The sequence below is a fragment of the Micromys minutus genome (assembly GCF_963924665.1).
Source record: "Micromys minutus genome assembly, chromosome: 23".
In the NCBI taxonomy this organism is placed as follows: Eukaryota; Metazoa; Chordata; class Mammalia; order Rodentia; family Muridae; genus Micromys; species Micromys minutus.
Genome location: NC_137958.1, coordinates 18,546,638 through 18,559,495, shown reverse-complemented (window position 1 = coordinate 18,559,495; position 12,858 = coordinate 18,546,638). Strand labels below are relative to the sequence as shown.

The 12,858-nt window shown below is 35.5% G+C and overlaps 1 protein-coding gene across 1 annotated transcript in view; it reads left to right on the top strand.

Moving 5' to 3' along the window:
* The window catches only part of PCLO (piccolo presynaptic cytomatrix protein), a gene marked incomplete at both ends in the record, with an annotated part of 299,800 nt that overhangs the window by 227,140 nt on the left and 59,802 nt on the right, over positions 1-12,858 (top strand). The window contains 3 exons of the mRNA XM_080936500.1: positions 3,740-3,790; positions 6,865-6,989; positions 9,729-9,755. Of these exons, the coding sequence (XP_080792626.1) occupies positions 3,740-3,790; positions 6,865-6,989; positions 9,729-9,755 (203 nt within the window). The remainder of the gene's footprint in view (positions 1-3,739; positions 3,791-6,864; positions 6,990-9,728; positions 9,756-12,858) is intronic.

Below are 12,858 nucleotides of genomic sequence, written 5' to 3'. Positions count from 1 at the left end.
CTTGCATATCTTAAGACAATTTGTATACGGACTGAATTTTACAATTTTCTCATTTGTTTCATAGTTAGATTCCATATGTAAATAAATAATAGCATACTTGTTTCTCTGTGCTTGAATTGTTTTGGTTTTTCTTTTTTTAATTCATGCATTTTATCAGCAACAGGATTTTTGGAGTTTTTTCTTTAGTTTGTTTTGAGGGTTTTTTTGTTTGTTTGTTTGTTTGTTTTATTAGATCAATCATCTTTCAGGGGGTATATATCATATTTTGTTTATCCTTTATCTATTCATCAGTTGACAAGTTGCTGTTACCATTACTTTGCTTCTATTAATATTGCTGAAGAATATGTAAGCATGTGAAGGCCTCTTCAAATAGCATGTTCCATTTCCTTTAGACATGTGGCCAGCCATGCATTGCTGGAGCCTGTTCAATTCTGTAGCATCCAGCAGAAAGTTTGTAAAGTGCCCTTACCACTTTCCAGTTCAGCACAGTGTTCTTTTGTGACCCCAGTCTTTCCAGTACTTCTCATTCTAGTCTTTCTAATGACAGTAATCATCACCATCATCATCATCGTCATCATCATCATCATCATCATCATCATCATTCCTTCCATGTTTTAGGTTCATATAATGGTGGGTCTAATCTGTGCTTCTCTGATGACTGGGAGTTTGGAGAATTTATCATTTATTGATTGATTGATTGATTTAGAACTGACAAATTGGTATTTCTTTGTCTTTGATAAATATTTAGAAGTATGGTCCTTTCCTTAAAAAGTTATTTCATTAGTGGTGTTAAATTTTTGATGTTCTTTATATATTAGGGAAAGGAGATGTGAGATATGTTTTGGTGGTGTTCTCTGTTCTGAGGGATGTATCTACATATGTCATTTCTTAGCTTGTAAGTTCAACTTAATTGCATTTGTCAATAAGAGCTTTCTCTGTGTGTTAACTTGGGGACACAGATAAGTCCCTCCCCAGACTACTGTTAAGCCTTGCACATACACTTAAGTGATTATGTGCAAACAACTGCTGGTCACTAACAATATTTTGAGTGGCTTTTTTTGAATAATATATACTCAATGTGACTCATTATTTTAGCGAGTTTTAAAATCATATAAATGACACATAGAATTATTTATTGTCTATAGTTGAAAACTAATAGTTATTCTGAAAAGGATATATCTTATTAGATTCTTAGCTAATAACTTTCACATAATGTATGCATGAAACACAACAGAATTTCACTATCCTAGATTTAACAATAAAATCCACAAGAAATGTATAGATTATTTTGGTATTTTGTTATAATTTTGCTTTATGTAATTCAGTGTGCAGTTTTGTCTTTAAATGTTTTAACATGGAATTCTAACACATTATCCTTTGGTTTTAATCCTTAAAATCTGAATTTTTTTTCTAAATGGTGACATAATAATTTAACTGAAATACTTACTCATGTGTTCTTATTAAAAAAAATTTTGTCTTGATATCCCTAAAACTTCAGTAATAGCCTGTAGAAAAAAGTCTCAGACACTTGAAGTTGAATTATTTATGTTATTTGAATATAACATATTTGGATCTATTAAGATAGGTGGTGATAAAAGATGAGCAGATAAAGTTGCAATATATAATAAAATATTTAATGTATGATAAAATAAGACTGTGGGAAAAGAGATGACAAAATTAAAAGCAAACAAATAAAAATCTAAGTCCAAAGAATAGATAAGACAGTCTTACTTCTGACATAATTAGGGATAAACAATTTAATAAGTATTTGTGTCCTGAATCCTAATACATATTTTTTAATTCTTCATGTAAAGTTAAAAATGTTTTTATATCTTTCTTACGAGCTCCATGTACCTGTATGGGACATGTACACCTGTTGAGCAATCCAAAAGTCCTCAAACTGATTACACAGTAGCATTCCATTACCTGGTCTGGAGTACCATCTCACTGGTCTTCTTAAAGTGCATGTTTTAGTACAGCAGTTAACAAAATCAGCATCAAAATTCATGATGCAGTCAAAAGGAGTATAGGTGTCTCTACACTTGAAATGTAATGCCTGTAACATTTATACTCCATAATTTAAAATTTCTCACTGTCTTCATAGCAGAACTTTAAGAAACTGTAAAAAAAAAAAACATATGTTTATTTTCCTCTCACTCTGGTTTATTTTTAAATGAATCGGGGATATTTGATGGAAAAGCTCCAGTTGTTTTTATTGTTGTTGTTAATTACAATGTATAAATCCTTCCAGGCATTTGCATAGAACTTTATTTTACAATTTAGTATTCTTCTTTTATTAATTTAAAATTAATACATATTAAATAAAATGGCTGTTTAATAGCAATCTATTATCCCTTTGATGCCCAGCATAGTTTTGATATTAAGATTTATCATTGTAAGTGAGCTAAACTATTTAAAAGATATGGATTAGAACACATCTAAGTCTCTTAATTTCTCCAGGGGTCGATTTAATATTACTCTTTGGTAGCTTTTAATATATAATTTGAAATAGTTACTGTTTTCTTTTTTACTGTGCTCCTCCTACAATAAAACTATATTTAAAAAGTAACTAAATGTTTGAGATACTGTCCAGTGGTTAAGAGCACTGAATGCTCTTTTGAGGTCCTGAGTTCGATTCCCAGCAACCATATGGTGGTTCACAACCATCTATAATAGGATCTGATGTCCTTTTTCTGATGCGTCTGAAAACAACAACAGTGTACTCATATAAATACAATGAATAAATCTTTTTTTAAAGGAACTAAGCAAGTATACTATAATGAATTTGCAATTTTCCATTCAATTGCTAAAACAAAGTCAGTTCTGCATACTTACAAGTAGATAGGAGTGATGTGCAAGATGGCTGCCACTCCACATAGATGCCATATTTTATCATATCCTGAAACTCTATGATAGACTGGGAGACAGAGACATAATTTCTACACATATATAAAAATATAATGGAAATATACAAATTCATAAGCAAGCATTTATCAAGGAGCATAAATTAGCTTACAAAATCACTTTCTTTAATTTCATTAGTTATTAATTTATTTTGGGACAGAGTTATACTGTATAGAATTGGATGGCCAGGAACTCACCATCTAGACCAGGCTGGCCTTGAATTCACAGTGATCCATTCACCTCTGCCTCCTAAGTGCTGGGATTCAGGACATGTGATGCCATGCCTGGCTGCTAGACTACTTTGAAAGGTTTATTTGCCTAATGAGTTATGAGGAAGATGAAAACTTATGTGAAAAAATATATATGAATTAAAGGCAGTCTGCTCATAAAAAAAAATATGTTGCTTGTGTGTTTCACTGGGCAGTGAGCTAGTGGAAGAAAAGCATAGACCATGGCTTTCATCTCAGCTTCAGTATTCCTAGGCAGTCTTCTGTAAACATTGTTTCATTTCTATGTAGCTCTTGAAAAATCTCTAAATAGTTAAGCAAAATGCTTTAAACTACAGATATTCATTTTTTTAAGTAATTGAAAATAGTGCTGACATAAATTCATGGCTTCCAAACAGGTTTTTCAAAGTGAAAAACAGATTTGTATGTCCTAAAATTAAACAACCACTAGAATTATAAGCAGGTACTATAATTCTGAAGCAGCCAAATGTGTAAAATGTACTTTGGAGGCAGTGTGCTATAACCAATACATGCTAATTTCAGAAGGCAGTCTTCAGGAGAACCCCTGCTTTGCTAATTAATGTAACATGTGGTCTTCAATGTTTCAGCCTACAGAAGCCACCAAGGCTACCTCTCACCCAATTACAGGAGAGATTCAGGTATGGGAAGCTTTGCCTGTCATTTTTCTCTCATCTTTTTGCTTTGGTTTTAGCGTTTCTCTATTGGAATTTCTAACAGTCTGTCTAGTTCTTTCCTTTTCTACAACCTGTACAAAACTATGTAGGAAACACAATGTTACAGCATGGTGTATAGATAGATGTACTTGTGAGTGGAAACCAGTCATAGCTTTGAAATTCCAGACTGAAGAGTCAGTATATACTGAGGTTCAACCAGAGGGGACTTGAGTGTGCTTTGCACACAGCTTCTCCTTCTCCAAGTTAGAATAATCAAGTGACATCTTTTGTTAAGTCACTGATTTCAAACTAATTGATAAAGAATTATCATTTATCATTAATAATTAATAATTATGGGAAGTTATTGCCATACTGTAGGTTATAAAAGCTTTTTTGTAAGCTCAATTGAAAGAATGTTGACTGGAAAAACAGAATAAAAAGTACAGAAAATTTCAGCTTTAGTTCCGTGTAGATTTCTATATTTGAATATTGCATTATCACAGTTTCTATCTCAGCATGAGTCACAGTAAAGTAGCTTTAAAGTTTGGTTTGGGGTAGTACCAAAATGTAATTTAAGGTAGATGAGAAATATCACGACATAGAAAGAATTAACACAGTACGAATGTTACCAGGGGACAGCAAGGTTACATCTCCAACATAATGTAAATCCTCACAGAAGATTTACAGGATAGCAGAGATAAAGGGGACAATGTATGAATGGCAGCAGTAGCACGCAGAAAGTTGTCACACTCTGAATCAAGCAATGATGGAACCAGCTTCGAGGCACTGTGTTTCCAAAAAGAATGTGGGAAGGAAGCAGATGGGAATTATCCCTCAGAGGATAGCAGAGTATTGCATACCATAGAGTAAGAAGCGGACTGATGGGGGCGGGGATGGGGAGGCATGAGTAATCGGAAGCCATCCCCCAATTGCTGACAGAGACTATCCCAGTGGCAAGGGTACAGGGTCCGAACAGCAGCGAAGCAACTCTACACGCACAGACGAGAGCTAAAGTGAAGACGTAGAATGCAGTGAGGGGTGTTTTCCAGGGCGCCTCTCCTGGAAGGAACCCTGTCCCTGGGCTCCACTTACGCATGCCTGATCTGGATGCTCCTCTGCTGGTTGCCAGTGTTCAGAGTTTTCACCAGACTTGTCATTCAATAATCCACAGGCAACACAGGAAACACCTGAACACTGATTTTTAATAGTTTTTTTTTTTTTTTTTTTTTTTTCCTACCGCGTTTTTAACATCTTGCCTTTGGACTGTTTACTGTTTCTGTTTGGTTTGAGGTTCTCTTATTGCTTACTCTCCCGTGTCTTCCCCTTCAGCGGTAAAACTTCAAGTCTGAAGTTGAAACTTACCCTGACACAATACCTCTGAACAGTGAACACTGGTTTTCAACCTTCCTAACGCTGTAACTCGGTTCCTCGTGTTGAGGGGACCCACAACCATATAGTTATTTTTATGGCTACCTCACAGCCGTAACTTTGCTACTATTGTGAATCATAATGTAAACATTGTTGGAGATGAGATTCATCGGTCAGCTGCACATGCTGAGAACCACTGAGTTCAAATATTCTTTTTTTGTGGTTTGGTTTTAATGAGAAAAATTGGTTTGTACTTCTTTCTTTTGTCCTTTTTATTATATTCTGTTTCCGTTATTTTCTCCTGTTGTGTGGCAAAGCCTCATGGGAATGGCTCACATACACTAGTCATTATAAAGGTGCAGGCACTGGAACCCCTGTGTGTGAGGATGGCCCAGGTCTCTGTGCTTTCTCTAGTCTGACCCCTGAGCTCCTTGGATGTCTTTAGGAGTGAATGGGGAAGTTTTGAGTCTCTTAGGTAGTATGAAGGTTTTTGTGTCAAAGAGAAACTGCTTGGGTGCAGTACCACTTGGAAATGGACGCCAGAAAAGCTATGGGTTGACCTTTGTGTTCCCCTGTCACACCCTAGCACACACTTTCAAAACGTGCCTTTTCTTTTCCCTTAGGACACAGAACATTGTTATTTGCACATTTTTCATGGTCATCAGAGATGACTAGACTTTTTTCTCTGTTTAATTGTGCAACTAAAGATTCATTTCTATTGGAAAACTTATCCACTTCAAAACTGTGCCACAAGAGCATGTTTTTAATTCTGAAGTTTTAAGCAATGGCTTGACTCATTTTGGTTACCCCATTTTGGGTATAAACACTATGTTTCTGTTTTTGTATGAATTATTTTTTAAAGTTAGTATTTTCACACATACATTCATTCTTTTAAATATGAATATATATGTATCTATTTCTTGAAAAAATAATGTAATTAAGATTTAATCTGAAGGACATCAAGAGAATACTTCAATTATGAAAGAGAAAAATACTAAGCTCAAAGATTTTGAATTTTGGCAGCTTCTCAAATGTTTGTATGAGTTGTAAATCATGTTCTTTGATGTCAATGTGATCTGCCCAAAAGTACTGTGGACATATTCTTCTTTCTTCTCCAGCCTCTAAAGTCAAAGGAGTAAGTTAGTATCACTGCAGTCTCTTACTCTGTAAGAAGTGGCAGAGAAAGAGAAGATATGAACAGTCTAAACTGTTTCTTCTTTACATCTTACATCTTAATGTCGATGACCTCCTCTCCACATAACCTTCCTTCTCACCACTCATTTGTGATAAAACTTAATTGCTGCCTCATAATACTTTTACAAATTGTTTATTTTACTTTCGAAGTTCTTGTAATTGTGATAGTCAATATCAGTGAGGTGTATTTTTTTCCATAAACAATTTTTAATATTAGAATATAATACAAACTTAGTGTATGATTTTTCTTCCAAATGAACTATAGCTAGGCCAAGCCTCTTCACTGTGCAGAGTCCAATAAGCATGAACAGCATATTTCCTACAAATCCAGACGTGCCTAAGACCTTCCAGATAGACTGGGCATTCACAGCTTAGTTTCAAATAAAACTGAGAAGAAGATAACTTCTTATAGAATATTAAAAGAACTAGTAAAGCATTAATTGATACAATGTTATGTGTTTTTATTTTTTCATGGAATTGTTTTCTACCCCTCAAAGCTTCAAATCAACTATGATCTCGGAAATCTTATAATACATATTCTTCAAGCAAGAAACCTAGTCCCCAGAGACAACAATGGCTACTCTGACCCATTTGTTAAGGTGTACTTACTTCCAGGACGAGGGTAAGTGCACGGTACTGTCTTCTAAGAATTCCAGCTCACATTCTGAGCAATCCTGATAGCTTCTTCCATTCTTTTATTTGCAAACCTAACCTGGATTGTCCTTGGTCTACTTTTGCCACTGCATTCTTCTCTAATTAGTAGATAAGGCTGAATTAAAATTTTAAATGAACTTATCAATGGTTCTCTGAGAGCAGTGGTTGTAAGGAAGCTAGACTCCATCAGAACAAGCAGAATTTTGATTGTTGAGAAACATTTATGTGCCAAGTAGACAGATTGTAACTCTAAAATCACTTGAGAAATGGTGGCACATTTTAAGAACTAACAGGTTGTAAATGTTCATTTTTATGTAAATGTATGTAGTAAATTAATATGGCAGCTTTACTTTAAGTACTAACTAGTTCCCAAATAACGACACAAAGAGACCAAAAATCTGGCTACCTTCCAGCCAAATACTTGAATTTAGAGCCCTCCATGCTTCAGCTGAGCTCTCATAGACTCCTTTTGAGTTCCCGCCCCTACCACCACCACCACCACCACTCTGGACACAGCCCTCCCTTCCTTTGGCTGGCAGAAGTTCTAGCCTATTCTCTCCTATGCCTACCCATCGGGTGATTAGCCTTTATTGACAAGGCAGAGAGTACATGGTAAGAATTGTGTACACAAACTTAAGACAGCAGATTCTTGTCATAAGCATTACAAGGCTGTGTCTGGACTGAAAGACAAATTAGCATTTAAGTAACACAAGGATAACCTTTACACAGTGACCAAAAGCATTACACCTACAACTTGACTCCCTAAATACACTAGAAAATTAACACTTCTTTACTGTTTATTTTTACAATATATATATATATATATATATATATATATATATATATATATTAGTATTATATATTTTCATAGTCAATAAGTGACTTTTTATGAAAACTTATTTATATACAGATTTCCAAATCAATCTGTCAAAAATAGTGACAGATAATAACATTTGAAGCAATGACTTTGCTATATAAATAGGAGATGTTTTATTTACTCGTGTGGGACGTATAGATTTGTTGCTATAAAGGAAGTGCATAGGGCTTTGGGTCTAACTTCATGGCAGAATGTGTGTTTAACATGAGTCTTTCATTCTCTAGCATCAAATAAAAATACTAAGTAAATGATGTGTATTTTTATGGTGTATAATAACTAATCACATAATTAATGCTAATACCAATGTTCTGATATGTCAATGAGTTCTTAAAACCACTAGTTTTCAAATAAGTAACCTCTACAAATCATGATATTTAATCTAAGTCGTTTATACTGCCCATGTTAATGTGATGCAACCATGAGTGGTAAACAAAGGGAGATGTGTTAAGAAAATGTCTCAACTAATAGGAATAATGGTTTAATTTTTTATTAATGAGGGGATGACACTTGAGTACTAATTTTTGCTTGGAACCTTTTAAGTACAGCACAGAAGCAGAGTAGTGCAGTCACTAACGGTCATTTATCTTCAGAAGTTTTCACTTCCTAGCCAATTAGAGTTCACATTTCCTCTCACATAATTCCTATACCTCCATATTATTTTGAAAAAAATCTAGCATTTTTTTAAGGTGGTTAAGATCCTAGCTGGTGTTGGTAGATCACGCTACCAATGCACAACAAATGTTTCTAAGCACACATCAAACATTCCTCAGAAATATATCATGTGCTGTAAAACGCCAACTGGTTTAAAGGCAAACAAACGACCCGGAAGTGTTCTCCGAGGTTTACCTGAAGAGGTGCCATATTGGATTAAGCGCTGCTGTGAATCTGCTGTTTATTCACCACTGGGGAGTTCCAGTTCTTTTGATGTTCAGTTTTACTGTGAGCACAATCATACTTTTTAGTTTCTCAATCGACACAAATCAGATAATGCAGAGGCCGTACAGCACAAACTAGTGTACAGGCTCTGACTTCACACCCTGCTGCGGGAGTTCCTTTTTACAAAGTTAGAACTGCTGTTATGGTTGATCTAATTTTATTTTCTGAAGCATTCTTAAATCATCAATAATTCTACATGAAATCAGTAAAATAACACATGTCCCAGGAAAGAAAATCTGGTTGGTTGATATTGTTGTTCTTCCTGTGGGGCTGCAAACTCCTTAAGCTCCTTCAGTCCTTTCTCTAACTCCTCCACTGGGGAAAATTACTCTTAAACATTTGTCTGTGTTTTTAAATGGATTGATTTTGCATCTCCCATAACAGCATCCTCAGTGTCATCTTTTATAGTACACATGAATATTTACATCTATGCACTGAGTGATGGAATTGGAAAGTTGCAAAGGTGAACAAGCAGAACAGAGGTAATCTGAATACTTCAGACTCTTCTATAATATTTAGCTGTGAAATATTTAAAATACATATAATGAAATGGTCAATGAATGCCCACCTATTACTATGACTGTCATATTACCTTCAACTATTCCTTATAAGTTGGGAATCAGCCTTTAAGTGCTCAACATGCTGGATTCCTAATGTGTCATTAACTTATCACTAATTACTCAGTGACATTGCAAACAAGGATTCATTAGACATGTGAGTGTTGTTCACTGTAGTTCTAAGATTATCTTCTGCCTCAGGTCAGTTGCAGCCTGTGTGTTGCTTCTGTGATGGCTATGCTCATATTTCCTGTCTATTTCTATTCTTAACTTTCTTCTTCCTATCTTTCCTTCTTTTCTGTTGTATTCTTCACTCTGCCTAATGGAATCAATGCAGTCAAGTCATGGTTGTCCAGAATGCAAGGTACAGTCAGTTCTTCTTCTGTATTGACTATTCTGTTATACCTAGTGTTGTACTCTGTGTCTTCTTAAGTACATAGACCAATACTTGGGCTTTACTCTTTTTTTTCTCCAAATAGATGTCTGTTGAATGAGGCCTATAGCAACCAGTTCTGACCAATTTCCAGGACACAGAAAAATATAGAATATTAAAAACAGAAAAAGATAAGGACATTTCACCCTAAATGTAATTTAATGGCAGGTTTCACTTATATTACATGTGCTGAATCTCATTTACCTGCTTATGTGATAATTACAGCTTACGTTTTCCTTATCTCCTATTAGAAATGAAGAAATAGCAAAGGCGTGTTTTTCATTTTAAATGTTATGTTAGATCTATACTTTCCTTACTTACCATTGTAATGTTTCTATGATTTTATGTCTTCTGCTCCACAAAGTGACTGGAAGGAACATATCAACTTACTATATTGTATGAGTAATCACATAGACACACTTCTTTGATTCTAGTAGTGGGTAACTTCTAGGACCATTAAATAAGACACAGAAAGAATATGTAACTGCAAAGTTATAAAAAACAGTTTTACAGTAATATGAAGAAAGACATAATCTTTCTTCAATAAAGATGTAATGCATTAAAAATAATATATTGAAAAATGTAGAGAGCACGTAAAAGACAGGCTGCTCTTCCCAAGGACCTGAATTCCGTTGCCAGCACCCTCATGTAGTCTCACAATTTTCTCTAACACCAGTCCCAGGGACCAACATCCACTTCTAGCATGTGTGTACATTAGGTCTACGGTGGTGCACAGGCATGAATGCAGGCTGAACAGTCATACACATAAAATTTAAAACAATATGGATGAATAAAATGATAAAAGTCCTACTGCCCTAATAAATTTACACTGCTCCAGTTTTATCTTCTCTTTCTAAATAGACCCATACGCTATGAAAGGATTGAGGTCAGGTGAGACAGAGAGGAGGGAAAGCCAAGGGAGGATGGCAAGTGCCCTCTGGCCTTGATACAAGTATGATACGGTGTGCTGACTCCAGCACAAAAACTACCACACGATGTAACTGAGAAGTCCCCTACTTTCTCTCATCATCCTGTTGGGCAGACTGCAGTTTTCTCATTAGTGTGATTTTGCTATGATGGTAACAAGTTTTAGTTATCACCAGAACTGGAAGTACAGTGACTGGCTAGACTTTCTTTAAACACATTTGTTAGTGTACAAAGTATTGTCATTTGGAACAAATATTGGAATGTGATGTCTAAACCCAACTCTTATTTTTGAAAGATTTAAAATGTATAAAAAACTCACAGTTGTGAGTTTTTTTTTTCTTTTTCTTTTTTCTTCTTTTCTCATATAGTACCACTCCTTTCAGCTTCGGTCCCCTACGTCATGTTTTAAGATGAAATTGCCATGTTCATGTGATGAACTGATTTTGTATTTTCCCATATTTATAAATCATTAATTCTTTAACATGACCTAATTGCCATAATGTGATATCACTAACGTACTCTGCCCTCTAATGAGAAAGGCAAAGGAGAATAAGCTCTTTTCCCCTCAGATTCAATTTATGCTTATATTCAAAAACCCAGTTTAACTGTCCATGTTTGGAAAGGTGGAGATATCAGCATAGCTTTTCAAATTGTGATAATTTATCAACCGTATTAAGTTTCAACAGAGTATTATAGTATCACGCACAAGATAGCCAGAGAGCAGTAACTGTAAACAAGTGATTAAAAGAAAAGGTTTTATGTGGCAAGCTTTGCAGTTCAGGAAATACAAAGCAATAAAATTATGAGGGGGGGGGTTCCATGTTCAAGGTCAGCCTGAGATACATAAGAGCATGCTGCCTACAGGCTAATTAATTGAAGGAAGAGAAAAAGTAAAACTCGAAATGATCTGCTAAGGGACGGCTTTGATCCATAAAATGGGGTGATCAAAACTGTGGGAAAAGGCACAGACATGCAGTGGATCATCGAACAGCCCAGCATTGGCTCATGAATGTTCACCCTAGTGATGGCTGCTGAGTAACAAAGACTTGGCTTTTCTCAGGTATAAGAGTTGTGAGGCCACCCATGTTCCAATAGAGGGCCCTACATACATACACATAAAGGCAGCAAGGCAGCACCGAATGAACTCTGTGAATATATATATTATATAATTGGAGAGAGAAGAATGAAGAGGGGAGAGAGGGGAGGAATTTGAGATTAGGAAATATGATTTCATCAAAACACTCTATATAGTGGTATATGCCTTTAGTCCCAGCACTGGGAGCAGAGGCAGGTTGATCTATAAGTTCACAGCCAGCCTGATCTACAGAGAGTTCCAAGACAACAAGGGCTACAGAGTAACCCTGTCTCAAAAAAAAAAGTTGTTTTAGTTTTGTGTTTGTTCACTCTGGATTGTAGTTTGTAGGAAACCTTCCTACTGGCCTCTATTGTTGCTTGTGGCAAGCAGAGATTTTACCTTAGCTGCCCAGGTTCCAACCTATCTCATGCCTCATACCAGAATTTAACTCAAGACTGGACTTCACTAGACATGATGGCAAACATTTGTAATTCTGATGCCCTAGAGCTCAGGAGATAACTATGGAGAGGCAGAAGATGTTTGGGTTTTTTGTTATTGTTGTTGTTGTTGTTTTGTTGTTATTGGAGAGGTTGTTTGTTTGGTTTTGTACCTTTATATCAAGAGGATATTTTTACTAAAGAAGGTTAATTAGATTCTCAGGCTACTGGTACAGAACAAGATAAATAGTCCCAGAAAAGACATTCCCAGATAGAGGTAGTAAAGGGAGCCTTGAAGTTTATTTCTTTCTTCTAGAATCTCAAAATACTTTTATTCAAAACCATAACTCAGAGTTCAATAATGAAGGACATAAACACAAGAAGCGTAAAGTGAACTGAAGAGTGAAGAAATTGAACTGAAGATGGCGGTCTCAGCCAAATCGGAAGCCTTGTTCATACCCATCGTATGTTCTCACTGATAAGCCGATACCAGCCGAAAATGCTAGAAATACCCAGGAAACAATTCACAAACCTTATGGGGCTTAAGACTAAAATATGGATGCCTCAGTACTTCTTAGAAGGGAGAACAAAATAC